The 27,854-nt window shown below is 38.5% G+C and overlaps 1 protein-coding gene across 7 annotated transcripts; it reads left to right on the forward strand.

Moving 5' to 3' along the window:
• Window positions 1-3,918: 3,918 nt before the first annotated feature.
• AP4E1 (adaptor related protein complex 4 subunit epsilon 1) lies at window positions 3,919-27,185 on the forward strand. Of its 7 annotated transcripts, none has more exons than XM_048060197.2 (21): window positions 3,919-4,113; window positions 4,441-4,512; window positions 5,346-5,469; window positions 7,672-7,745; window positions 9,043-9,164; window positions 9,707-9,866; window positions 10,383-10,549; window positions 11,161-11,234; window positions 13,890-14,012; window positions 14,098-14,207; window positions 14,495-14,634; window positions 15,739-15,851; window positions 15,990-16,108; window positions 17,194-17,496; window positions 18,219-18,333; window positions 19,445-19,580; window positions 20,685-20,940; window positions 21,702-22,277; window positions 23,664-23,848; window positions 24,575-24,732; window positions 25,170-27,185. In XM_048060197.2, exons 1-21 carry the CDS (start codon window positions 3,970-3,972, stop codon window positions 25,328-25,330), a joined length of 3,432 nt encoding a protein of 1,143 aa, XP_047916154.1. In that variant the 5' UTR covers window positions 3,919-3,969; the 3' UTR covers window positions 25,331-27,185. The 7 variants fall into 7 exon arrangements, 6 of the variants coding, with proteins under 6 accessions (XP_047916154.1, XP_047916156.1, XP_047916159.1 ...); XM_048060199.2 differs by lacking the exons at window positions 3,919-4,113; window positions 4,441-4,512 and adding exons at window positions 6,234-6,487; window positions 6,899-6,934; XM_048060202.2 differs by lacking the exons at window positions 3,919-4,113; window positions 4,441-4,512 and adding exons at window positions 6,234-6,351; window positions 6,899-6,934.
• Window positions 27,186-27,854: the final 669 nt, after the last annotated feature.

Genomic DNA, 27,854 nt, shown 5'->3' on the forward strand with positions numbered 1-27,854 from the left:
CTATCAAATGGGACTTTAGGGGACGGGAACGGTTAGTGGATGGAGCGGGAGTACAGGTGGTGTTTTCATCCATCCCTACAGTGGCAGGGAGGGGTACAGAGAGGACACGGAAAGCCCACCTGATTAACACGTGGCTCAGAGGCTGGTGCCAACACAGAAATTTTGTTTTTTTTGACCATGGGGCGCTTTACTTGGCACCCGGCCTGATGGCCGCAGACGGGTCCCTATCTCTAAGGGGAAAACGGATCCTAGCCCAGGAGCTGGCAGGGCTCATTGAGAGGGCTTTAAACTAGGTAAGAAGGGGGATGGGGCTGAAATAAGACTTGTTAGAGGTGTGCCAGGGGGAACAATGACAAGGCCGGGGGAGAAGGCAATGGCCCAACTGAAGTGCATCTACACTAATGCACGCAGCATGGGTAACAAACAAGAGGAGCTGGAAGCCATCGTGCAGCAGGCAGGCTATGACTTGGTTGCCATCACGGAAACGTGATGGGACCACTCTCATGACTGGAGTGCTGCAATATCTGGCTATAGGCTCTTCAGAAGGGACAGGCAGCACAGAAGGGGTGGTGGTTCTCTATATTAGAGAGTGTTTTGATGTTGTGGAACTTGAGGTTGGGAATGATAAGGTTGAGTCCCTATGCGTTAGGATCAGCAGGAAGGCCAACAAGGCAAGCATCCTGGTGGGGGTCTGTTATAGACCGCCAAACCAGGATGAGGAGACGGATGAGGAGTTCTACAGGCAGCTGGCAGAAGTTGCGAAGTCGTCAGCGCTTGTTCTCGTGGGGGACTTCAACTTCCCAGACATATCCCGGAAGCACAACACAGCCCAGAGAAAGCAGTCTGGGCAGTTTCTGGAGAGCGTGGAAGATAGCTTCCTGACGCAGCTGGTTAGTGAGCCTACCAGGGGAGGTGCCCCGCTTGACCTTCTGTTCACAAACAGAGAAGGACTGGTGGAAGAGGTGGTGTTCGGGAGCTGTCTTGGGCAGAGCGACCACAAAATGGTAGAGTTCTCTATTCTTGGCGAAGTCAGGAAGGGGATCAGTAAAACCGCTGTCTTGGACTTCCGGAGGGCTGACTTTGAGCTGTTCAGGACACTGGTTGGCAGAGTCCCTTGGGAGGTGGTTCTGAAGGGTAGAGGAGACCAGGAAGGCTGGGCACTCTTCAAGAAGGAAATCTTAATGGCTCAGGAGCGGTCTGTCCCCACGTGCCCAAAGACAAGCCGGCGCGGAAGAAGACCGGCCTGGCTGAACAGAGAGTTGTGGCTTGAGCTTGGGAGAAAAAAGAGGGCTTATAATCTTTGGAAAAGAGGGCAGGCCACTCAGGAGGACTATAAGGATGTTGCGAGGCTGTGCAGGGACAAAATTAGAAAAGCCAAAGCTCATCTGGAGCTCAGTCTGGCTACTGCCATTAAAGATAACAAAAAATGTTCTTATAAATACATCAACACAAAAAGGAGGACTAAGGAGAATCTCTGTCCTTTACTGGATGCGGGGGGAAACTTAGTTACAAGAGATGAGGAAAAGGCTGAGATGCTTAATGTCTTCTTTGCCTCAGTCTTTAATGGCAAAACCAGTTGTTCTCTGGATACCCAGTACCCTGAGCTGGTGGAAGGGGATGGGGAGCAGGATGTGGCCCTCATAATCCACAAGGAAATGGTTGGCAACCTGCTACAGAACTTGGACGTACGCAAGTCGATGGGGCCGGATGGGATCCACCCGAGGGTACTGAGGGAACTGGCGGAGGAGCTGGCCAAGCCGCTTTCCATCATTTATCGGCAGCCCTGGCTATCAGGGGAGGTCCCAGTCGACTGGCGGCTAGCAAACGTGACACCCATCTACAAGAAGGGCTGGAGGGTAGACCCGGGGAACTATAGGCCTGTTAGTTTGACCTCAGTGCCAGGGAAGCTCATGGAGCAGATTATCTTGAGTGTCATCACGCGGCACTTGCAGGGCAACCAGGCGATCAGGCCCAGTCAGCATGGGTTTATGAAAGGCAGGTCCTGCTTGACGAACCTGATCTCCTTCTATGACAAAGTGACGCACTTGGTGGATGAGGGGAAGGCTGTGGATGTGGTCTACCTTGATTTCAGTAAGTCTTTTGACACCGTTTCCCACAACATTCTCCTCAAGAAACTGGCTGCTCATGGCTTGGACTGGCGTATGCTTCGTTGGGTTAGAAACTGGCTGGGTAGTTGGGCCCAAAGAGTCGTGGTGAATGGAGTCAAATCCAGTTGGAGGCCGGTCACTAGTGGAGTCCCCCAGGGCTCAGTACTGGGGCCAGTCCTCTTCAATATCTTTATCGATGATCTGGATGAGGGGATTAAGTACACCCTCAGTAAGTTTGCAGATGACACCAAGTTAGGTGCATGTGTCGGCCTGCTCGAGGGTAGGAAGGCTCTGCAGGAGGATCTGGATAGGCTGGACCGATGGGCTGAGGCCAACTGTATGAAGTTCAACAAGGCCAAGTGCTGGGTCCTGCACCTGGGGCACAACAACCCCAAGCAGCGCTACAGGCTGGGAGATGAGTGGTCGGAAAGCTGCCTGGCAGAGAAGGACCTGGGAGTGTTGGTTGATAGTCGGCTGAATATGAGCCAGCAGTGTGCTCAGGTGGCCAAGAAGGCCAACAGCATCCTGGCTTGTATAAGAAGCAGTGTGGCCAGCAGGTCTAGGGAAGTGATTGTCCCCCTGTACTCAGCTCTGGTGAGGCCACACTTTGAGTACTGTGTTCAGTTTTGGGCCCCTCACTACAAGAAGGACATGGAGGTGCTCGGGAGAGTCCAGCGAAGGGCAACAAAGCTGGTGAGGGGTCTGGAGAACAAGTCTTACGAGGAGCGGCTGAGGGAGCTGGGATTGTTCAGCCTGGAGGAGGCTCAGAGGTGACCTTATCGCTCTCTATAGGTACATTACAGGAGGCTGTAGCGAGGTGGGGGTTGGTCTATTCTCCCACGTGCCTGGTGACAGGACGAGGGGGAATGGGCTAAAGTTGCACCAGGGGTGGTTTAGGTTGGATATTAGGAAGAACTTCTTTACGGAAAGGGTTGTTAGGCATTGGAATGGACTGCCCAGGGAAGTGGTTGAGTCACCATCCCTGGAGGTCTTTGAAAGACATTTAGATGTAGAGCTTAGTGATATGGGTTAATGGAGGACTTGTTAGTGTTAGGTCAGAGGTTGGACTAGGTGACCTTGCAGGTCTCTTCCAACCTAGACAATTCTGTGATTCTGTGATTCTCCCAGCTTGCTGTGCTTATAGGTTTGGTCCTCAAGGCTTACAAGGTTTTTCAGCTTCTGTGAGATAGTATTCTGTCTTTGTATGAGTGACTCTTTGTTGAGATATTCTTAGCCAATGCATTTCTTAAAAGGAAGAAAACCTTTAAAAACTACCAGTATAAATCTTTTAACTCGGCGTCCCAGAAACACCAAGTTTAACAATTTTAAAGCTTCTGCCCTCAGCCTGCTCCTGTTCGGCTGTTTTTCTGACAGGAAGCCAGCCCCTGGCTCCCACCACCTTCACGGTTTCTTTACCTGCCGTGTCTTGGGGACGGAGAATCTTTTTTCTCCATTTTTTTTTCTCCAGAGATTTTTTCTTTGCAATTTGACCACCTCAGCTTCTCTCCCACCACTGCTAGAAGAAAAATCCGTCCAACCACTGCCCCCACCAAAGCTCTTTTGGGCTGAGAGAAAAACGAGAAAAAGTCGAGGGAATTTCGTTCCGGCGAGCCCCTTGCACGGAAAAGGGGCGGGGCCTCCCCTCACGGCCCCCCAGGGCAGCGAGCCCCGCGCACCGCCACCCCGCCCACAATCTAGCCCCGCCCACCGAGCCCCTCCCACCCCGGCTCCCGCCGCAGCGCCCCCTGGCGGCCCCGTGCGTTGTCCCGCCGCGGGGCGGCCCCGGAAGCGGGCGCCGAGGTGGACGCGGCCTCGTCGCGGGCCGGGCCCCTGACTTCCGGGCGGCGCGGCAGGCGGCGCCATGAGCGACGTGGTGGAGCGCACGCTGAGCGCGCTGCCCGCCCTGCTGGGCCCGCAGCACCCCGCTGCCGGCCCCGGCCGCCTGCCGGCCACCTCGCGGCTCGGCAGCCTCATCAGGAGCATCACGGCGCTCACCTCCAAGCATGTACGCGCCGGGGCCTTGCTCCCTCCTCCTTCCCTCTCGCCCCACAGAGGCTCCGGGTCCCCGGGGCTGCGGCTGGGTGGGCTACGAGCCCGGCGGTGGATGTGCCCCCACATCGTGGGGGGCTGCGGGGCGGGACGTGGGACGTGGGTGGGTATCAGCAGCGGTGCTCCGTGCCTGCAGCAGGGAGCGTGGCTCTGCCCTCGGTGGTGAGGGTGCGCTGGTGCTGAGCAGCCTGTGAGATCCTCGTAAATGAATAACCATTATTTACTTCATGTTTCGCCTCCAAACTTATGTAAGGTTTAAAGTAGGATTAATTTCTTTTTCTAGGAAGAAGAAAAGCTAATCCAGCAGGAGATAGCCAGTTTGAAAGCAATGGTTTCTGCCCCCACCACTACGCTTGTAAGTCCTGTTAGTCTGCAGGAGCAGTGGACACAAAGCGAAGGAAACAGTGCACCCCACTCTTTTTGCCTTGTGAACAGATTATCTAAAGCATAGACACATAATCATCACCATTAAAAAGTACAGATGTCAATGTATTTGGAGCCTGGTTAAAATAGTGAGGGTACTGTCATTCTATTCTTTATTAACAAATTGGGACAATATCATATTCAGAGTCAGGTCATACTGTGCTCTCAAATAATGTAGGAAAAAAGTTGTGTGATGAAGTGTTTCTATCAAATAATGTTCTCTGCAGTCTGACATTGTTCTTATAAGTAGTTTTTGCAATGTAAGAAGCTCTGCTTTGTCGTATGTGCTGTTGCTCACGTCTGAGTTCTAGGACTTGATGTATATGTCTGGTTTGGGTTAATTAGTGCAGATTTGAAGGAAAAAATAAAGTCTTACTTCATATATAGTGGTAACCCATCCTAGGTCAGTAGTGTAGTGACTGGTTAAAGATTGCGTTAACAGTGTGATATCTAACACTTAGATAATTTCATAATATTTTTTAAGTTATAATTTGGTGTTGATTATATGCATGGTAATCAAAATTAGATAACAGCTTTGAGGGACCTATATGGAGAGTTCTGCTGTTGTGGTCAAAAATCATTATTGATTCACAAAAGAATGTTTATAACAACAACAAAAAAATTAGAAACACCCTGGTTTTGTGAATGTATATATAGGAAACGTCTATGAAGCTACATATCGGACTCCTCCACTCCATTAGAGCAGCGAAGAACGTGAAACAAGGCTGACTAGAAACCTTCAATAATTTACTTTTGGTATTTCAGAGACTGATGAAAGAATGTATGGTGAGACTCATCTATTGTGAAATGCTGGGATATGAATCTTCCTTTGGATATATCCATGCAATCAAGCTTGCACAGCAAGGAAATCTTTTGGAGAAAAGAGTTGGTACGTGTATGCGGTTGTAGCCCTGTAACGTTTTCAAACAGTGTTCTTAAAGTTTCGTAGAACTTATAACTCATGTAAAAATACAGCTTATTCAAAGTGTTCTTCTACTTTCATGGTTTCATTTTGTAGTCTTTCCTCTTTCTGAAAATAACTAAATCCCTAGTTTGTGAACTTTTATAATGGAAGGCAAGGGAAAATAAGTCATTGGTTGTTCTTTCAGTGTTTTGAAATGCAGCACTAATAAACAAGTAATTTCCAAGAAACACAGCTAAAAACTAAATCTAAGCTGAATATGAGTTTCTGTCAGGATCAGACTTTGTTTTGAGCATTAGAGTACAAAGTTAGAACAAACTGTTGATGTCAGACAATTACCGCAAGCACAGTACTGGTTTCCCAGCATTTAACTTGCAGATATTTCTTTAGAATTTTTGTAATGAGCTTAAGGCCACTTTGCTAACAGCAATAAATGAAATATTTTTATCTGTTTTGGTGACTGTAATATTCTTTAGTTTAGAAACAGTTGTAAGAAATGAGTCAAATGGCGAGATCCTTAGAGCATAGGTGTAGACGTTCTTGAAGAAATCTGAAAGGCTATTTCAGATTTCTTTGAATTTTCATGGAGCTGATTTCCTTCCCTGCCCGTGTGGCTATAAAACATTTTCGACTAGATTTTGTTTGAAGTAGCTGTGAGCCTGTCTCGTCTGGAGAATTTCTTGCAGTTGCTGGTTCAACTGCCTAGTGAAGACATTTCTTCTTGTTTGCAGAGAAAATGGTTTAACTCCAAGCAATACTATGTCTGCATACACAGAAGGAAGGCAGTGTCTTGCGGGATATGCTTGTTTGATATCCTTTGTTTGAATTTCATCTGGATCATCCACTCAAGTATTGGAGTTTCTGAGAAAATGCGTTACAAGTGATGATTTAAAGTTGTTTTTTCCCCGAATAATGAAAGCCAGTGCACAGATGCTCTGGTAGTGACTAAGATTTTCAATCTTCACCAAACCTGGGAGGGCAGGTGGTAAGCTGTTTTGAAGAAAACTTTATATGACCTCTGTAAGTGTCAAGAACCAGTGTGTCTTGTTATTAATCAGTTTAATCAGTTTGAGACCTTGCCATGCTAGGGTTCCTTTTAAGTAGGTTTTGGTGAAGCAACTTTTTTTTTTTAAATGAAGGGACTTAAAGTTCCCCAGACACAAAGAGCCCTTAAGCTTTGATCTGACAAAAAGATGTTATCAAGAGTGTATGTGGTTTGTTTGTTTATTTTGCTTTGCAGCTGTGTGTGATACATAAGGTTGACCTTGTCTGTTCTTGGTGCCATACACCAAGGTCTTTAAGGAACCGTTGTCAGTTGATTTAATTAAGATATTATTAAGTTATTCTCTTACTCAATATTAGCCTCGATGAATGAAAGTGAACTACATTTTTACAGGTTTGCTAAACTGATGAAGCGTAGTTCCACAAGCAGGTAGGTTCAAGTGTCTGATAGTCCAGACACTACAATTTAAGTTGTTCATTTTGATCTCTAAGTCCTAAAAGAGCCAAGCCTTTCCTGACTAAGATCCACCTCTAATACAAATAATTACAGTATATGTCTGAGTGGTGACACACTCTCCTAGTCCCTGCTTTAACTCCCTTAGTTTGAAAGGAAGAGGATTTTCTTTCTCTGAAGAAAAAGGTTTCTGGTAGGCTTCTCTTCTGGGCTTTTGGAATTGTTTCTTCTTTGTTAATAAATAACCAGGGAGGCTTTGGCATAGGGTGGTGAAATAATGTTATGTTCAACTTGGAGTGCAGAATTATATTCGAAACTGAACTTTATCTTTTGAAGAAAGAGAAACAAATATAAGGAAGTGCATTTGATTAGGAATATACTTTTGTCAGCAGAGGAGACATTCACTATGTAGAAAGTGATTTCTCACGATGTTCTTTACTGCTCTCTAGCTCCTAACAGTATCTTACTTCTCACAGCAAGTGGTTTCTTAGCCATTACTTATTGAGCTTTACTGCAACTTAAATACAGTAGGTTTGCTTGGAAAGAAAAGGAAGTCTTGATTCTTAAAACATGAGCTACTGCCATCCATCAGTGGCTTTTTAACTACTTTTTTTTTTGAGTTAACTCTTCTTGTATTACAGACATGCTTAAGTTTTCTATCTTGAAGTTGCTTATCCATTGTAAGTAGTAATGGAGGCTGCTTTCTTTTATAGGTTACTTGGCTGTTTCTTTATTTCTCCATGAAAATCATGAACTGCTGCTTCTACTTGTCAACACAGTTGTGAAGGTACAGTGCTTTTGAAGGTTTGGAGGTTAACTAACCTTGGACCAATTCTTCCATTTTAAGCCACGCATCTCAGCTGTGTACTCACTAGTTATATCTCTTTTTTGTTTAATCTTGGCATTTGTTTTATTGAATCCATATTTTCTTAAATTTTACCCAGGAGAAATACCATCAAACTTTGCTTATAGTTTTAAACTCCAGAAGGAGCCATGCATACATATTGGAATGAATTGCTTTTAGTTGACATAAAGTATCCGTTGGCTTCTTTGAGTTATTTTGATAGAGAGAAACTGAAAATATGCTTTGGAGTGACACTGAAAATCCATTACCTAGTAATATTTCATAGGTGTCATCTTCTGTATTAGTACATGGAACAATTGTAACTTACATCCCTTATATGTAGTGATTACTTTGATGTCACAGTAGGTAGAAGTCACAGAAACTTATAAACTGAAAATGGTACTTGTTTTGCTGTTGTGATGGAAACATAACCTTTAAAAATCTGTTTTGAAACTGGTAGGGTTATGGAAAGAAGTGAGAAATAAGAGTCCTCAAAGAGCTAAACCAAAACAAGCACTGAAACCTCACTGTGGTAAATGGCTGGAATAAATACTGATGTGAGCTGGAAATCTTAAACATGTTTAATTTGTTTTGAAAAATAATTCTAATCCTATTTCATGAATCCATCCGTGCTTCCTTTGATGTAAGGTTACAATGAGCTGCATCTACTATTTTTAGTTGTATTTGGGACAGATAGGGAATTTTTAAATTCTTCCTCATTTGTAGAATGTCGTGTGTAATTTGCATTCTCTTTTTAGGGCATAGATAATGTCTTAATTGAGTGTAAAAATATGTAATTGGTACTATTACTGAGCTTGCTCATCTTTTCTTTATGAATTGTTTGGGCTAGATCAAAGGCACTAGAGAGAGTACTGTTAACTTCAATGTAAAGTGACTCATGTACTTCTCCAACTAGGGACTCAGTTTAGTTTTATGATCATCAAACTCTTTCAGTAAGCAAATGCTGATTGTAGCTCTCTGTTGATCTCACATAAATTTAGAATAAGAATGTAGTTCTATAATGTGAGTGTGAGAAGTTGCTTGTTACTGTATAAAAGTGGGAAAGAGCCTGGTTAGCTCAGTGAGAGATGACACTTCAAGTAGACAATATCATGGCTGGCAGCAGGATGCTTGCTGTAGGTGAGCTGGATCCAGCCTTCTTGCAAAAAGTTTGGGCTACGTCTGTACAAAATTGAAGTCTAAATGAAGAATGACTGTCTTATTTCAATGTTTGTAATAGGACTTACAGAGCACTAACCTTGTAGAGGTGTGCATGGCATTAACTGTTGTCAGCCAGATCTTTCCACGGGAGATGATTCCAGCTGTTCTTCCCTTAATAGAAGACAAGCTCCAACATTCGAAGTACGTATTCATTTACACAACTGCAAGTGGCCTCATAAGGTTGAATAGCTTAAGCTTGTAGGTGGTTTTAGTAAACTGATGTTTTTTCTCTGATTTGATCTTTCTTGTCATTACTTTCAGAAATTGTTCCTCTTAGTTTCTCTTTTATTCTTGTCTCATTTATTTGCACCCTTGACTGAGCACTGAACAGGTATTTTTTTTAATAACCACTTTTGATAGGTAAATGTAATTTACCTTGTCTGCTGGAGTCTTTTTAACAAATATATGTAGGTATTTGTAGAGTAAGCGGAGAATCAGACTGGGATCCTGTCATTGCTTGTTTGGTTTTTTTATAAAGCTCTTTCTATAACCTTATTGGTTTAAGTATATTTGCAGATATGCATAACCTTAATTCGATTATTTATATGATCTCATACCTAGCAGATAACATACTATGAGTAAGTTTACTGTAGAAATAAGAAGTGCAAGTTGTTTTGCTAAGTCAGGTACTTAAAGGACACAACATCTTGATTTTGTTTTGTGTAAATCTCATTTCTCTTCAGGGAAATTATCCGAAGAAAGGCTGTTCAAGCTTTATATAAATTCTATCTCATTGCTCCTAACCAAGTCCAGCATATTCATGATAAGTTCCGGAAAGCCTTATGTGACAGGGATGTTGGAGTCATGGCTGCTTCTTTGCATATTTATCTTGAAATGATTAAGGTAGGCAAAGAATTAGAAGCACATCTGAACCCAGCAGCTATTCATGTTTCTTCATTTGAAGCACGCTATACTGTACAGAAGCTTTTTAGCAAAATCTTGCTACAGAAGTATACTTGTTAGACAAGTTAACTTATGTGATCATGGATATGTTGTATTTGTTCACACTAGCTCTCAATCTAGTTTGACGGATTGACTTCTTGCATAATCCAAATGATCAGTGTCATTTGCATCCTTAGCTAGAGACCAAGATTAACTTCTGCGGTATGTTAAAGGGTTCACTGAAATAATTTGACTGTAATTTTTTTTTTCCATTGCCTTGAAGTTAAATTCACTTTTTTTTTTTGCGAAAGTGCAAGAAACATGCTTTAAAATGAGGAGCTTGTAGATGTTCAGGGATGAGAGTAGAAGTTTGATTTAAAGAAATAAAATATTGGCCACTTTGATTGTATTCAATTTATATATTGTACTTTGAGTTGCTATATTAAAGTATTTGAATTGTATTTCTTTCTTATGTAGGAAAACTCATCTGGATATAAGGATTTGACAGAGAGCTTTGTAATGATCCTGAAGCAGGTAGTGGGAGGCAAGCTTCCTATTGACTTCAACTATCACAGTGTGCCAGCGCCATGGTTACAAATTCAGCTTTTAAGAATATTAGGGCTGTTAGGAAAAGATGATCCAAGGTAACCAGGTCTTTCTCTGTAATTAATACTCTGAATGCACAAAGAATATAGTTATGAACAGTATCTCATAGACAACCTTTCTGTCTTTTTGTAAAAGGATTTCAGAGTTGTACTTTTTATGCATTAATTCATTATTAACCATTGAGAAGATACTTTTTAAATAGAGAAATTAGTTTCTCAGCTTCTGGATTGGCTATGCAATTAATTAAGGAATATTATTGAAATATATTTTCTGAAAATTATGTTACTAGGTTATGAGGCAACTGGGTAAGTTCCACAGTAAAGATAATTTAAAAAATTGTATAATTTCGGGATTGCCTAGTTATCTGTGATCTTTTTTCCTTTTTTTTTTTTTTTTTTTACCCAACGCTTTTGTTTTTCTTGTGATATGGTAAAACGGAAGCGTTTTTCTTGTTATACGGTAAATGTTTCTTTTGAAAGCTGCAAATGTTGTATGTCATTTAGAGATAGCTTATAGAGTTCTAACATCTTAAACTGAATCTGTGGATACAAATAATTTGCATTGCAGATTTTAATATTGGTGTTTGGGCTGTTTGGAAATTAAGACTACATGCTGCAAATAAGAATTTTAAATATTTCTTGTTAAACAGGACAAGCGAATTGATGTATGATGTTCTGGATGAATCTTTAAGAAGAGCAGAAATAAATCATAATATTACATATGGTGGGTGAGGGTCTTTTATATAATTACCAGTATTTGGAAAGGTTGAAAATGAGTACTTGATCGTGCTAAATACATATGCAGCACTTCTGAAAAATCTAATTGTTCTTAATGTACAACAAATGTATTCTTAGGTGTTTGACTAGTAAATCGTAGAACAAGTAATATATTTCTGAACAGCAGTTTCTTATTACTGAAGTAAAACATACTTATTTAGAGGGAATTTGTCTTGACTAAAAAGCCTTTATCTTATGTTTGTGTTGCCCTTGCCCTTAAATATAGGAAATTAGCTTCTTCATGAAAGCTCTCAACATTGTCCAAGCTGAAATAAATAGTAAAAGAAAAATCCTAGTGACACAGTCCTGTTTATTAGAAATGCTTAGATCTTCAGCCATTGATATTTTCTCTGCTCTAAGAAAGGCAGTACGTGTGCAAGTGACAGCATCAGCTCTCTACAGCTGTGTATGGCTTTTTTTATAGCAACAGTTAATTCTGGAAGTGTTGTTTTTATTCAGTGATAGCAGTGCCTGTGAAAAGGTGTTTTTGGCACACATCTCAGTTTAGAGTTTTTTAAAACTATGTTCATTTCATTATCCTTTCTGCAGGGAAAGCTGTATTTGTTGCTAGAACAAAATCAAAAGGAATAATTGCATTGTTAAGGTTTTCTAATAAGAAGCAGAGTAATTTATTTGGATTTTTCTTTGCCTTCCCTTCTGCAAGACCTTAGAGCATCTAAGCACCCAGATCTGATGTTCTAGAGCCCTACACCTGGGAGCCGCTTCACAGTATATTAAGGACAAAAAAAGCTCGATACCGTTATTTTATTGTTAAAGTAAAGCCCCATAGGTGATGCCAAAGTACCTGTGCTGATGGGATGGAGAGGAAATTTGAGACGTTTTATAACTGACTTTAAAAGGGGAATGTGGACCAGAACTCTAGATCTAGTGTAATGCCTGCTTTGTACCTATTTTCTGAACATTGTGTAAGCTCCACCAAAAAGGAGTGTAGGGAGGAAAGTATTGTCTTGTAGTAAATAATATGTGAGAAAGTACCTGTCATATGTTCTGTATATTCAGTTTATTGCTTCTATGAGACAAGAACATACAAGATACTGGGAAGAATGTTTCCTTATAATAAAGACAGTTTGCACTTGGAGTTAGTAAGTTAAACTGTAGACTTGTGTTAAGTGCTTAAGGTGCCAAAGTGAGCAGTTTATCATGATTTATTCAATGACAGAATTTAGATAAGTAACTCTTGTTCACGTGCAATCAACTCTTTATAAAATATTACTCAGTGATACCAGATCAAAGAAGATTATAACTGATTATTCTTTTTTACAAAAAATTCTTAGTTATTGTATGTTTCTTGGTTGTTGTAGACAGTTAACTTGGATTAAATATTTTTTTTGTGCATCGTTCAGTTCACTTCTACCTTTTTCTCAGCTATGCAGAGTTTTTAAACTCAGGAACAGCATTTCTCTTCTTGTGATGATTTAGGTTTACTGCTGTAACTAAGAAATCATGAATTATTGAAAAATATTCTGCCTCAAATCCATAATCTAAAGACTGTCACAGTCTGCTCACTTGAGCTACTATAGGAGACTTCAAGGTTGGAAGAACTTCTAAAGACAAAGTTGTACGTGGAGTGGCAAAGACTAATCAAATTAATCAGTGTCTGTGCATATGTATACGTGTGTATACATATACATACCACAAATAATATTAATTTAACAATATTAAATAATTTCATTATATTATAATACAAGAATGAAGAAATATTAATAGATATAACAATCATTATAGTAATATTTAAGTATTAAATTATTTTAAAATATATTAAAATATATATATAAAAGGAGATGGTCTTTCATCCTGTTATTACATAAGCAGGTACTCTGCAGTTTAGTTCAGCACTGCAGTTCCTTGTTACAGTCAATGAGCTAAAGCAGATCCAAATGCAAAGTGATGGAAATATGTAATCACTTAAATTACTCAAACACTTTTGTACACTGTAACTAAAATGTTGTATTAGTTTTGTTTTCTTTTTTGATTCTGTAAGAATTTAATCTCTTCTGTGGACTTCAGACACCCAGTAAAAGTTGAGGTGCATGTTGCTTTTGTGCAAAAAATTTTGATTCAACATACACCTGAACTGGTCCCCATGCCGTTTTATGTTCTACTTTGTTCTCAGTTCATTCTTTTTTTTGAGTAATGGCAAATTGTCTGCCAAACTCTTCTTGCTTCACTGCATGTGTGTGGCAATATTTCAGCCACCTAAACAAGAATGACCACGATTTGCTCTTTTATATTAGTGGATTATGAGAAAAGGAATATATCTGCTGTTAGGATATGTAATTAAATCTGTACTATAGTGTTAGCTGTGTATTTCTAAGTTGAATGGAGTATGTACAGTGAGAATATCCTTTGTTTGCAGAAAGGAAATGTATTTGTGTACAAAGTATCTGCTTAAAAGCTGAAATTATGGGTTACTCAGCTCTTTGGAAGTAGACACATGAGTAAGGTACAAGACTGCTTTAAAATATTAAGTGGACTGCATTCAGTCTTGTAATTTTATCATACTAGTGTGTATGTCTGTTTGCTTGTTAAGTTTTACATAATAGAATTATTTAATACATATTATTTGCTTCTTTTTCCCTAGCCATCTTGTTTGAATGTGTCCAAACAATTTATACAATTCACCCCAAATCTGAACTACTCGAAAAGGCTGCCAAGTGTATTGGAAAATTTGTTTTGTCACCCAAAATTAATTTGAAATACTTAGGTAAGGATGATTTCATTAACAAGTTTTCAGTTTTGCCATAATGGTGCATATTCTTGTATATAATTTTCAATCGCTTATATTCTAGGTTTAAAGGCTCTGACCTGTGTTATTCAGCAGGATCCTAATCTGGCACTTCAGCACCAGATGACAATAATTGAATGTCTGGACCACCCAGATCCTATTATTAAAAAGGAGGTCAGTGAATTTTTCAAAAAACAACCAATGAAGTTACTGTGTAAGATGGGTGGTAAGTTTTCTAAAACGAATAGTGTAAGAAGCATATTGTGTCACATTAATATTGTTTATAACTGCTCTCTCTATCAGTACTTGAGACAAACTGTGCAGGTAAGAAGCATGCTTCATTTAAGACTTGCCAAGTAAAGACAGTTGCTCAATTTGGCATTGTGCTAAGGTGTTTTTGTTTTGCCTGATTACTGTTTTGAGTCATCAGAACCAATGAAATCTTTTGCTTTCTCTTTCAGACTTTAGAGATTCTTTATAGAATTACAAATGGACAGAATGTGACTGTCATAGTTCAGAAGATGCTTGACTACTTAAGAGAAGGCAAGGAAGAATATGCTATCGTCACCTTAGCTGGCAAAGTAGCAGAACTTGCTGAGAAATATCCTTTTATTTTTTAGAAGCCTTGAGTCGGAGCTCAGCCAATTGTTACATTTGTACCTTTCAAAGCATCTTTTGTGATCTTTTTAATCAAGTTGTTATATGTGCAGTTTCCACTCTTTCAAATGCAAAAAAAAATAAGCAAAAGAAAATTTGTATAAAAATGACTAGAGTGTTATATTTCTCCGGGAGTAATAGCACTCAAAATTCTTCATTTTGGCTTTGGGGTTTAGTATTTAAACCTTGTATTTGTAATTTAAAACTTGGAAGTCCTGTGCTACTGTATAGGGAGATGCCTCATTGCTATTTTGAGTGCTGTTCTGTAATTGTGAGAATGATCTCTCTGCTAGATAACTCTTCATTGGTTTATAGATTTGAAGATAACATTTTCATTTAAATAAAGATTGATCAATTATGCATGGAAGATAAATGATGGTTAGGCGTTTGGTATATGGTGGGCATTGCTGTGAGACTTGCAATTGCTTGATTCTCTGTGTGTATTCTTGTCTGATATTTGGGTTTTAAGCTGTTTATAGTGGGGAAGTACCTTACCATTCCATTTGTATGGCACAGACTGTAGTACAAAAACAAAACAGCCAGCAAACAAACAAGCTGTACTCATTTTTATGTACTGTTGAAAATTTCCATTCAGTGGTGTGCATTTTCAGGATTTGTTTGAGGATAGACAAAAATAATGTTTCTTAACCTCCAGAGTTAGCAAAGGCTGTTTAAATTTTAAATATATAAAAAGCAACATTGCTTTCTATGGAGTACTTCTAAATGTTTATTTTTCTTCAGCAAAACGGTGCTGAAAAGAAGAGCCCATCTATCATTGATCAAATAATACTTGATAAACTCAAAAAAAAAAAAAAAAAGGGTTTTAGAAAGCTAGCATGGGACAAGTGTGAGCTTGAAACAAAATAGAGCAGGTTTTCAGAACTAAGTCCTTGTGTGAATGTCTCCCTACTGCGTGAAGTCTGCTTAAACCATTCTTTTTCACTCTATTGTTTATTTATTCATTCACAACTTAAGATGTATTTATTAGCAAACTAAAAAGGAAAAAAAATGTTATGCCTCAGCACTTCATTCCTTAACATCTGGACAGGTATGCCCCTGACAATGGGTGGTTCATCCAAACAATGAATGCAGTGTTTTCAGTTGGAGGTGATGCTCTGCATCCTGACATCCCAAACAACTTTCTGAGGCTTTTGGCTGAAGGTAACTCACCGAGTGCTCTGAAGAATTATATCTGTTACTTAATTGTCTGGCTTGCTTTCTTAAAATACACTGACACATAGTAGTTGATGCAGGTGGCATTTGCATTTCAAGCAAAATATGCATTGTTTTCCTCTCTAGGATTTGATGATAGAAAAGAAGATGAACAGCTACGGACGTATGCAGTACGATCTTATTTAACATTACTTGAAGAGGAAAATACATTCTATCCACAGAAATTCCTACAAGTAATGATTTGGGTAAGGTAGACACCTATGGTGAAAATTGAGCACACAGATGTGAACAAACTGTCAAAGGTGGTGATGTTTTTAATAAATGTTTTTAACTGTTTTAGTAATGATTATTGTATTTTTACTTGAAGTCGAGATAATACACTGAAATATAATGACCTCTTCTGGTGCATGAGAACTATTTAACTTGTCCTAGTTTATCAAAAAGCTGATGTGCTCCCTTTCAAGGCAGTTCACTATTGGAATGGCTTAGCAGCCATACGAATCTGCCTGCATGCTGAGAGCCTTTCTGTTTTTATCAGAGTTAGGCCATATGCGGTTATGAAAAGCAGTTTTAGCCTTGTAGTTAACTGTCTGAGTCCTGTGATAGTATTTTTTGGCACTTGTTTAATATTCAGCTACCGTCCAAGGAAGAGGTTGCAGTATGAACAAACCATTTTTTGTAAGGGCCTGATCACTGTTTAGCTTTCTTTTTGAACAGCTATTTGATCTTCAAGAAACTCAGAGTTCGAAACTACAGAGAAAAACACAAAGATCGTCTCAAGCATTTGCCATGATAGAGAAATCATTTAGAACGTGTTTAAGACCTTGTCTCATTCAAGCAGTTTGGAGACAGTTTAGTCAATTGTGTAGGCTTGATAGAGCTGTTTTTCTGCAGTAGGACTGGAATGCCTTCGTGATATGCATTTGGATGTTCAGATTGCTTTTCTGATGCTACTGAAAGCAGTTACGACCTTCATACACCAGTGATTAAACCAGTAGCAGATTGGAGCAGTTGGAGCCAGCATGGTGGTACTGACTGCTGTACTGCTATGGGTCAGTTACTTAATGTAGGCAGCTTTAAAGTGAAAAAGATGTTAAAAAATAAATAAATGCTAGGAGTCCAAATCTGGTAGAGAGGTATCCCCTTACACAGGATCTCTTGCTTTCCTTTTATTTGAATAGGAAGTTCTGAGATTAGTTATTTCAGCATCTGTGATACTTTTTCGAATGTGAGGTGGATTTTGTGTTACTATTTGTTCCTACATACTAACTTAAAAACTGAATGCACTACTGTGTCTTAAGTGTGTATTTTCTCTGTTCATTGTGCATAGGTCTTGGGGGAATATTCCAGCCTTGCTACAGATGTTGATCCAGAAATTATTTTGACAAGGCTACACAGCTTGCTGAAGAAGACTTTTGTTACCTCTGACACTAAAGCATGGATTATGGCTGCAGTCACCAAGATAGCATCACGCACCTCCTGCTCTAAAACGATTGACAAACTAATCAAAGAATTCAGTAGCTCTCTAGATACTTGCATGAGACAACATGCCTTTGAATTGAAGCATCTGTGTGAAGACAAAGTATTGATGAAAAACTTGCTTCCATTTGATGCTAGTTGCAATGATGTGGTGGTAAGATAGCTGCAGTGTGTGTTGTTCCTGAACTAATTTGTAGTTCTAGGGGGTTAAGTATTTGGCAGAAGGTGTTTTCAAAATGAATTATTTGACAGTTCTGACTAGCGTCAGTGTTTAGTCTCCTTAAAGTGGGTTTTGAGAAATATACTTTTTCAGATGTGATGAATCTTTGGCTCTATCATTAAGTACAGAACATGGTATTCAGTAAGCTGAAGTAGCTTTAACAAAATTAAAACTGCATACATTGATTTTTTTTATAGGTAGACCTGTTTTAGTGATATGGTACAGCTTTCTGATTAAAAGGCTTTGCTTCCCATTTAGAAACTAGTAACATTTGCACTGGAATGAGGGAAAATAGTATTGATACTGCTGGTGTTTTAAGAATGGGTCTCTCTTTTTTTTTGACTTCAATATTTTCATATAATGGTGGGTCAGCCATTTTGAGAAAACTCCCCTCTGTACTTTTTTCTTTTTTAGACAAAAAGTCAATATTGGAAGAGCTAATTTAACTTACAAATCTTTTTCAACAGACTTGCTTAATAATTTCTGTACATAAAACATTTTCATAGGCCTGAGGAATACAGCAGCTTTACTAGTAGGTATGGGAAGTAAGACAGAAGATCCTAATCTTGCTGATAAGACAGTTTTCTTCTGGTAACGTCAGGCTTGTGTATAGGAAATATATTCATCGCTTTCTCATTTTTCTTAATTCTGCGTAGGTAGATGCTTCCTTATCTTTTCTGGATGGGTTTGTGGTTGAGGGACTTAGCCATGGTGCAGCGCCATATAAGCCTCATCACCAGAGACAAGAGGAGAAGCTTTCTCAGGAAAAAGGTGACTGCAGAACTTCCATTTTACAGTCCACTGTTTTCAGTGTGCTTACATTTTTGCAGTGAAAACATTGTAAGAATTAAATTGGATTGCTGTTTTTTCTCAGTAATAACAAGTGTTGATTAGCATCTTCCACTGGTTTAGAAATCTAGGAGGTAAGATAGAGGTTAGGAAGAATGCTCATAAATATTCTGGAAGGTGACTTTGCTAAGTTTATTTTGACGTTCTTTATAGTTAACCAATTTTTACAGGTTGGTAGCGTTTGAATCTGAATATGGCTGCTGATTATCACAAAGCCCCTCGTATGCATTCCTTCTTGCTTTTTTATGGAACAGGACACTTCCTTAGTACTTAGTATTGTCTCCTCCTTTGTCAGCAGACCTTTCTCATCCCAGATGCGCAGCAGTTCTGCCTTGTTTCTTTATTTGGGAAGAAGAAAGTGTAGGGCTGAGTGGAGATAAGAGAAAGGGACTGTGCACCCATTAGTAGTTTCAGGGCTGTAGTCAAGAGTCTGTGCTCTGCTTCTTACATAACAATGACTGTTTATGTTAAGTTATAGTCCAAAACAGTTTTTAGAAGGTATTCAGACTACATTTTGATTGGTAAAGCATGGGTAAGATGGGTGGTCCTGCATCCTGATTTTCCAGTCTTATTGAAAGCAAGTTATCACCCAAGGTGTCAAGAATGTTTGCAAAACAGATGGTGATACACGGACATGCTGCTGTGGACTCAAAAATGTGTTACGTAGGTGCATGAACAAGTGGAAAAGCTTATTTATCTAGATTTGGTGCAGTATTTTGCTCTACAAATAGAAAGGATTGGCAGTTGTTTTAGTGATACTAAACTAGATACTAAACTAAAAAAGTGTTCTGTATAATTGTAGTAATTAAAATGGTAAAATTAAAATTAAGTGCTACCAAATCAATACATGTTTTTAGATACATCCTTTTGTGTCTAAATGGAAGTTACTTCAGAGTGGACACATCTGTTTTTAATGAGGATAGGATCCTGACTGGGAAGCTTGAGATATGTACAGCATATCAATTTTCAGAAAAAAAAAAATTCTTACCTTTTCGTGCCTTACTATAACTCTAAAAGATTGTCTGTCTTGCAGCTCTGAATTTTGAACCTTATGGTTTATCATTTGCTTCAAGTGTGTCCTCATCTGGCATCACTGGCAGACAGTCCCCCACTGGTTTATCTTTTGGGTCTGATACGTCGGGTAACAGTGCTGAGACTGGGCATAAAGAGTGAGTTACTTTTCATTTTAAATGAAATACATTTAAACTTATGTCCTTGTCATTATCATATGCCTTTGCTGCCTCTTTGCTTCATTAAATGGAACTAAAGAATACAATTTAACTTGCAAACTTCTATCATGTAAGAAGAAATGTAGGATAGCATCTTCACTGAAATAACTAGAAAATAGGCTAACACAGTTAAACTGTTTTTTCATGTTCTTCATGAGCAACAGGTTAAATGATAATGCAGTAAAATTGAGACAGGATTAACTGATGATTAAGTGTTTCTTCTGGATTCATTCAGTTTTTTATAGGCCATGTTTGCTTTTTATGTGCTTAAAGTAATGTGCCTTTTAAGGAAACCTTCTTAGATCAAAATAAGGCTAAGATTTGCTGTGTAAGATACTCTTAAGTTTTAGAACAGTACCAATAAATTCTATCTTTGTAGTTCCATAAAAATTAGTTACATCATTTATACCCTGGTAGATGGGCATACAGGAAACTGTGGAACCTTTCTTGAGTTTTTCAATCAGCTTGTGTAAAAAAAAATGAGCGAGGCTTTTAGGTGAAAGAGTTGCAGCACTTAGCCTGTGTCTGAATTTACCTCTATTGGAGTTTAGGTTGTACAAGAACTTGAACACATCTTACAAGAAATACTTTTTAAGTCTCATAACTTTCAGCCTCTTATATTAACATTAACTTACATTGTTTTTAAAGAATCAGCAGTGGAACTATTTAAAGATACTTAGAGATTCCCACAGTTTTTCTTCTGGAGAGAAATACAGATACTGTGTTGCTTGTATTCACTCTGAAAATGTTATTCGAGCATGTTATAAAAGTAATCTGAAACTGAGTTGACAAATGCAGTCTACTACTGGCTGAAGGTATCTATGCCTACTTTATAGCGTAATTTGTATTTGCATTTGCAGGATGCTTTAAGTGATGAATGACATTATTAACATAGAACTTTATGCAGATAGAAAAGCATTTGTGTTCCACTACTCCCTGTGTATATCAGAGTATCAAACCTGCAGATGGTGTTTAGAGCAGGGTGCTGGCATGCTTTTATGAAAATGATGTTCACACAGTCTTGTTTTGTTTGCTTTTTTTTAGGACAAATACTCTGAAACTTGAGGGAATAAGGAAGTTGTGGGGCAAAGAAGGCTATCTTCCAAAGAAAGAAAGCAAAGCTGGGAAACCAGATGAGCCACAGGCTGCTTCTTGTGGCAACTTACTAGCAGGACGGGTGACTGATCCTTCTGCATCTCAGTCTGATCAAGTTTCCAGCTTCTCTGAGGAAGAAAAAGAAAAGCAGCAGTTAGCATCGACATTGTTTGTTGGGCTGGGATCAAATGCGGGTGTCAGTCTGGTAAGTGATTCTTCTGTGACTTACCAGCCTGAAGTTCGTATTTAACATTATTTACAATTAAAAATACTTTTATGCAAATAGAGATCAAATCAGCATTTTGGAAAGCTAGGTGAATGATCCACATCAGTGAAAAACTGTGAAATGACCTTTGTAATCTGATAACTTGTTACGAACGTGGAACTGGTTGGATGCTACTTGACCAAACAACCTCTGAAGTAGATTTCATTCAGTGACTAGAACTTCCTTCTGTTTACCTTCAGGTTTTGTTTTCAGTTTTCACTAACAACTGTTCTTTGACCCCAGTTGCGCAGAGCTGCTGGCAGTCATTTGGCTGTAAAGCTAGTTTGGCATCCTATTTCAATGCCTTTTTTATTTATGTATGATAATAATGTGAAAGATTGAAGAATTCACCATTAAGTAATCTTTATAAGACTAGCATTATCAAATTATTTCACTCACGTTTTGGCATTTATTTATTGTTCTAACCAGAAAATGTTTACCCGTAGCTGCTTTTAATAAGAACTGTCTATTTGTTGTGGAGAACCTAGCATCATTCTTGCATTATAGACTAATCCAACACCCCTTAAAAAATTTAACAAAAGCCTGTTACTAGATCCATTAACATGTTTGCAGTCTGTTTGTATTTGTCATCTGAACTGATTTGTTGGTCATTATTTGCCTTTGCTGCTTCTGTTTCATTGTTAAGTTACACAGCGTATTGCTGGGAGCTCCCTCCGTCTCCATTTTTTTTTCTTTTTCAGATGGGGAAAATGGACGTGGCTACTCAGAAGTTCAAAAGAAAATCAAAGATAAATGAAACCCAAAACAGTGAGGAGGCATCAGACATCCAAAACAGTGATGCTTCAACTTTTGGTCCCTTACTTGATACAGTGCCTGTTAACAAGGAAGACTGTGAGGGAAATAAACACACAAGATTAAGAAAACCTTCCCTCTGTTCTTCAGATACTGTGGAAGATAACTTAGCATTTGAAACACCTCAGTCCCTTAAAAAGCCTGGGCTGAATGACAGACTTTCAGATAGTAGGCTATCACCGTTGTCTTTGTTTGCTGATAGTAATATTGAAATTTTTCAGCCTTCTTCAAGTGCTTTGTGTGAAAGTGCCAACAAAACATCGTCGGTCCCTTCCTTACCAAAAGAACTAGAAGAGCTCCCTCACTCCGAAGTAGTGGAACTTTGTCAGAGTGATGCCTTAGCTCTGTATTTATGTAAGGTGTGGAAAGATGACTCTTTGTTGCTCGCTTTGTTTGCTTCAAATAAAAAGGGTTCTGCACTTAATGCTGTGAACTTAGTGTTTGAAAAAGCAGAACACTTTCAGGTAAGAAACTTAATTTCCATTATTTCAAATTTACTTGGAATTTTTTGCTTTTGTTTGCATTTCAGTGTGTCATATTTAGTTTAATATAATAGATGTGCCTTTTTCTCTAAAAATGGCCTTAAAACCTGTGGTATGGCTATTACTTATCTCCTAAAGGGTAGTGAAAGAAGTCTCAGTACTAAACTTAAAATGTCATTTGATTTAGCATCTCAGTTTTCTTATTCACTTTGATTTCATTTCCTACTGTTTGCTTCTCTATAACAAATATGTATGATTCTTCAGTTCTGAATTCAGCTTCTTCCTTGATTTTGAAACTGAATGCAAGCCTAACCAGGAACACTCAGAATGGTATGACCTGAGTTGCCAGAAAAATCACTAACTTTATTTCTGTGGCTGTTGGGCTTGTGCGGTCATTATTTGTATTTATCTGGTAGGCAGACATGTGAAGGAAAAAACTGCATCATAAAATTGTGAAGCTTTGGTTTTCTTTTCAAAGACCTCAGTTATATTTCATTCTTGTTCTTACGCATGTGGTTGATGTTGGAGAGGAGTCAGTTTATTTTGAGATCAGCTATATCTGGGATTTAAATACAGCTGGTAAAAGCATGTGATTGCCTTGAACGAAACTTTTTAATAGCTGTTTAAGAAACATATATTGGCATGACTCCATGAATTTTACTGGAAGAAGGACAGAATTATAAAACCTTTTGTAGACACTCAGCAAGTGATAACAGGACAAGAATTAAGTCAAATGTTTGGTTTATAATTGAGTTAACCAATTAGCAGTTCCTCAGCTAGGAAGCCTTTTTCCTACTGATTTCTAGCTTACATAAATCTGCCATAGTATTGATAGGAAATGAACATCTAGTGTTCGTTTTTTTTTCCTAGTAATTCGTTTAATATCCTACGTATTTATGGTTGTGGTCTGTGTTGCTAGTTTGTTTGGAGAGGCCAAGGACTGCTGAGCAGCCTTGAAGTTATCCTCGTTATTGGGGATGATTTCTCAACATTCTGCTTTTATTACATAATTGAAGCTGCTTTGGGTATGTTGCAATGCTTCTTGCTCTTCTATATTAGTTTAGTTTGGGACTGAACTACAGAATTCAGGTTCTGCCTCTCAGAGCAATCACTCAAAAAAAAAAAAAAAGGGTCAAATAGCAAGAAGAGGTCAATTTCCTCAGTTTTAATTCTCATAATGCTTTTGTAGATGCTAATGATTATCCTTGATGAGAACTGAGGAATGGTAGCTCTGTTTGCTGGCCACAGTAGTCCAAGAAAAATCAGTTGAAATAAAAAGCACTTACACAGTTTTATAGCTGTACCATAGCCCTTTCCACAACTTGACAAGCAGTATTGAAATATTCTACATTCCTTTTGAAAATGCAGATTTTGGAGAGTCCTGCCCACCAGTTCTCTGTAATTGAAGCTCAGAGTGTGGAACATTGCCAGAAATATGTTTGGATGGACAAAATCTGTACACAGGGAATTCTTCCTGGCTCCATTAGTTATCAGTCAGAGATGGAATCTTGCCTTGAATTTTCAGTAACTTTATCATTGTTGGATTTCATCAGGTAAATAAGCTGCAGTTTTAAAAAAAGTGTGTCTATTCAAGTAAGTATTAGACAAGTGCAGGATGGTTTTGGTATTGACTATGAAAATACAAGGGTTCATCTTGAGCAGCTAATTTTAATCCAACAGAAATTACTGCTAATAATAATAGTAATTTGTTATTTTCATACTTTAAAAAAAGAAAAAGGGGGGTGGTGGTAGTCCAGGAAGACGTACAAACCCAGAAAGAATGCTGACTGTAGCTGCAGGTTGGAATAGCCTTGAAACGTGGAATGTGGTTTTGAGAACTAAATGAACAGGAGGGTAAGAAGGGCATGCTGTTTTTAAATACCACAAAATATAAATGTGTGTACTCAAATCACTTATTTCAGTTGTGGAGTCCCATACATTACGTGAGAAAGTAGACAACTCTTGCGTGGGGGGGAGAAGTCTTATTTTCAGTAGGCTATTTGCTAGATGAACTTTTTCATTGGGCAGGTATCTCAAGGTCATTCACTTTGGTCTTTTACTTATATAGAATAATCTATTCCTTGCTTTAGATTTCTAAATTTAAAAAAAATAGAAACTTTTTAACAATAAGCTGGGAAGAGCAGCGGTTTCCTTAAACTCATCTGCATTTGTTTGTTGCTTGCTCTGTTCAGTTGCTTTTGGATATGGAATTTATTTTTAGGAGACCAAATTTATTCAGAAGAATTTTTTATTTTACTGTGATTTGTGCTGAACTTTAGGCCAATGGAAATGACTACAGAAGACTTTGGGAAGCTGTGGTTGTCCCTTTCCAATGATGTGAAACAGAATATAAAAATGTTGCCTTCTCAAGATTCCCTCTCAGCAGCTCTGAGTACGCTGCAACAGAAGCTGAAACTCCACATAGTAGATATTATAGGTGAGTGAAACCTGTACGGTTGCTTACAACCATTTTTCCTAGGAAAATAAATATATGGAAGCAGGTACTTTACAGTTCAAGGCAGTGAACATCTGGGTGTATGGTAAATGCAGGGATGCTCTCCTAAGGACTTCACTGGCCTTACTCAGACCTTTGTGAAGGTTGATAGCAAGGTACAAGTGTACAGCAAACAGCAGATTTTACAAGGGAGCAAACTATTCCACTGAAGAGTTTTGGATAGGGCAAAAATATGGGAATGAAACAATTCTACAAATGAATCTGAAATTACATGCAGGAGGCATACGTTTTTGGGGACGAGAGTAGAAGAGAACAGAAGTTTGAGAGAAAAATAGTTTTTGTGAACTATACTATAGCTATATCTAATTGTTCTTTCATTTTTTTCTTTCATTTTTTTCTGTGACCTCTGTTGTTCTAAGGTAATGAGGGAATATTGGCATGCCAGCTGCTTCCATCCGTGCCCTGTCTGCTGCACTGTCGTACATACTCAGGGATGCTGGCCTTGTGGTTCAGATCGCCTTGTTCAGCTCTTCCAGATGGTCTGCTCTATCAGTGTCAAAAGGTGATGGAAGAATCCTAATAACAACAGTGCCTGCCTTAAATTAATTGGTTTGTGAAAAGCAAATGAAAGATTTCTATTGTTGCACTGATAATTACCAAAGCTAAGTTAAGATACTGCTTTTCAGAAGTATTAAACTTTCTTCCAAATGGCATATGTTATATGGACTTGTGGGGGAAGAATGATGACCTAACATGCCTGCAAAAACATACTCAGGACTGTACAGTGACTAAGGAGTAATCCATTAAAGTATTGTTACCTGTTTGAGTGTAATGTACATTTCTTAATTTTATTATAAATGACTGAAAGTATTTATTTTCATTATGCAGCTTTTTTAGATGCCAACTCTAATTTCTCATAGCAACTACTTAAATATAACTTTAAAGAAAATAAATCTATTATGTTCTCAGACTTGAACACTTACCAGGATCACCTGATTATTTTGAGAACTTGTCTAAAATTGTTTTTAAACATTGCTGGCAACAAGACACCTAACAAGACACAAGTAACTTACATAGCAACAAAATCATGCTTTAAAAGTAAGATTTGAGTAACACCTCATTACCTTTGTTTCCCATTTAAGTGTTGACATCTAAGTAGGGTCTTGGTAGGAGGCAGGCATGTGAAATTGTATGGAAGCATCTCGGGTATGATCTGAGGCTCTTCAGGTTACTTCCTGTCTGCAGTTCTTCCTGCATCATGTTTCAGTCGCACTGTTTCTCCAGGGCTCTGCAGCAGTCACTGAATCTTGAGTATGTCCAGAGATATATTGCGTAGATAAGTCTGAGAGCAGTGAGCTGGGGTAGTTGGCTTGTGGGTATGTTCACTGCCTGTCAGTCTTAATCATGCGTATTTAATCTGGCTTGTATCTCCGTCCATGAAAATTTATGTGGAGGGAACTCTCATTTTTATTTTCTAATCATTAATAGCTTGAGTATGACTGAGAATGACAGATGTGGGGTGTGTGTGTGTCTACTAGCAGCACTAAGGCATATGAGATCTAAATCAGTCCAGCAATCATGATAAACGTTTGGATTGTCTCTTCCTGAAATAACTTCAGTCTTGAAAATCCAGCAATCTTTATTTAGACGTTAAATGAGATCTTTAATACTTTAAAATATTTATAATTGCTTATGTTTTTATTTTAAAACATGAAAGATTGTACAGACAGTACAGATGTGGTGTAAATGGATTCTACAATAGAATTGTCTCCTTCATGTATACTAACGTGAAATTGAATGCTAACAAGGAAATTCTTTTGTTATCTTTCAGTTTTATTGATTCTCACCCAATAAGCACTGGTGGTAAAGGAAAATAAAGTGTTGTTTGCTAGTGTTTTGGTAAATGTTCATGAAATCACCATAAGAATGTTAATGTGCGCTGATGGTTTCTTTTTTGTTTAAGTCAAGCCACTTGTATTATTATAATCAAAGCTACTTTTTATTGCTGTTTCAGTACCTCCTTGTTGAGAAATCTGAAGTGCACTGAACCTGTAAATATACTTAATGTTCTGCGTACTTTAATGTTTACTTGTTACTTCGAGACAGTTTATATAAATGAAAACTGATTTATAGTGGAATAACTTCCAGCAAACTGTTTCTCTGCTGGTAAATCAGACTTGTGTTATACAATTAGACTTTTGTAATTACATGAACTGTAATGGAAATATCTGTTTCTGGCCTTATGCATTTAAACCATTTCAGCACGGAGTTGTTCAATGTCCTACTGTTTAAAAAGTAAAAAAAAAAAAAAAAAAAAAGCCTTCTGTAACTCATGTAAATCCTATGACCTTTTTCACTGTATGAATACTGTACGTTAAGCTGTAAATATTCAGTTCTAAATGTTGTGCTTACATCACATAAAGGGTTTTGCAGGATTTGTACCTGTGCTAGTCTTTATTTCTAGAGTGCCCAGCACATAATTTTCTTAATCTATTACCGTCTTTACATTTCTTGTAGTTTAATAAAATTCAGTTTAATAAAACAAACAAAAACCACACACACACAAAAAAGCTTGATAGTCATTAAACATTTTTTGAAGTTCCTGGCTAAGGTTTCAAAGCTTGCAATCTGTCCTATGCCTTTTTCTGCATACTTTGCCTTACAGTTATATTCCTCAGACTTAAGAAAAATAGAATGTTTTTCCTACACAGGACTGAGATTTCTAGAGTGAGTAACTTATCTATTATAGGGAAGGCTGAAGGGGCAAACTGGTAAGGGAGCAAGCACCTAAATTAACAGCTGTATTAACACCTGAATGTATAGGCTCAGACAACATCTGAGAGCAGTTCCTGGTAAAAATGCAGCCATGTGGAATCTTGTTTGCAGTTTTACTAAGCAGTGGGCTTTGGCCTTGACCTTCATCCCCTGTGCATGTCTTGGTAAAGCAGTGCTGCAATCTACTTGTCTAGAATTTCTTGGGTTGGGAGGTGTGAAATAGGCAGGGAGTTTGTTTAAACTTTAAGAGGGAGTATGTGTGTTGGTTTCTTTTCTTTGGCTTATTAGGTCTTGAAGGATTAACACATTTTCTGGGAAAATGAAATAAA

Source organism: Anser cygnoides, chromosome 11, assembly GCF_040182565.1.
Source record: "Anser cygnoides isolate HZ-2024a breed goose chromosome 11, Taihu_goose_T2T_genome, whole genome shotgun sequence".
Lineage (NCBI taxonomy): Eukaryota > Metazoa > Chordata > Aves > Anseriformes > Anatidae > Anser > Anser cygnoides.

Bases quoted from the DNA above. Each gene is read 5' to 3' on its own strand.
- AP4E1 (XM_048060197.2), top strand. From the start codon at position 3,970: ATGAGCGACGTGGTGGAGCGCACGCTGAGCGCGCTGCCCGCCCTGCTG. The intron at 19,581-20,684 runs GTGAGTTACTTT...GCTTTTTTTTAG, and splicing joins GCTGAGACTGGGCATAAAGA to GACAAATACTCTGAAACTTG. The intron at 22,278-23,663 runs GTAAGAAACTTA...TTGAAAATGCAG, and splicing joins AAAAAGCAGAACACTTTCAG to ATTTTGGAGAGTCCTGCCCA.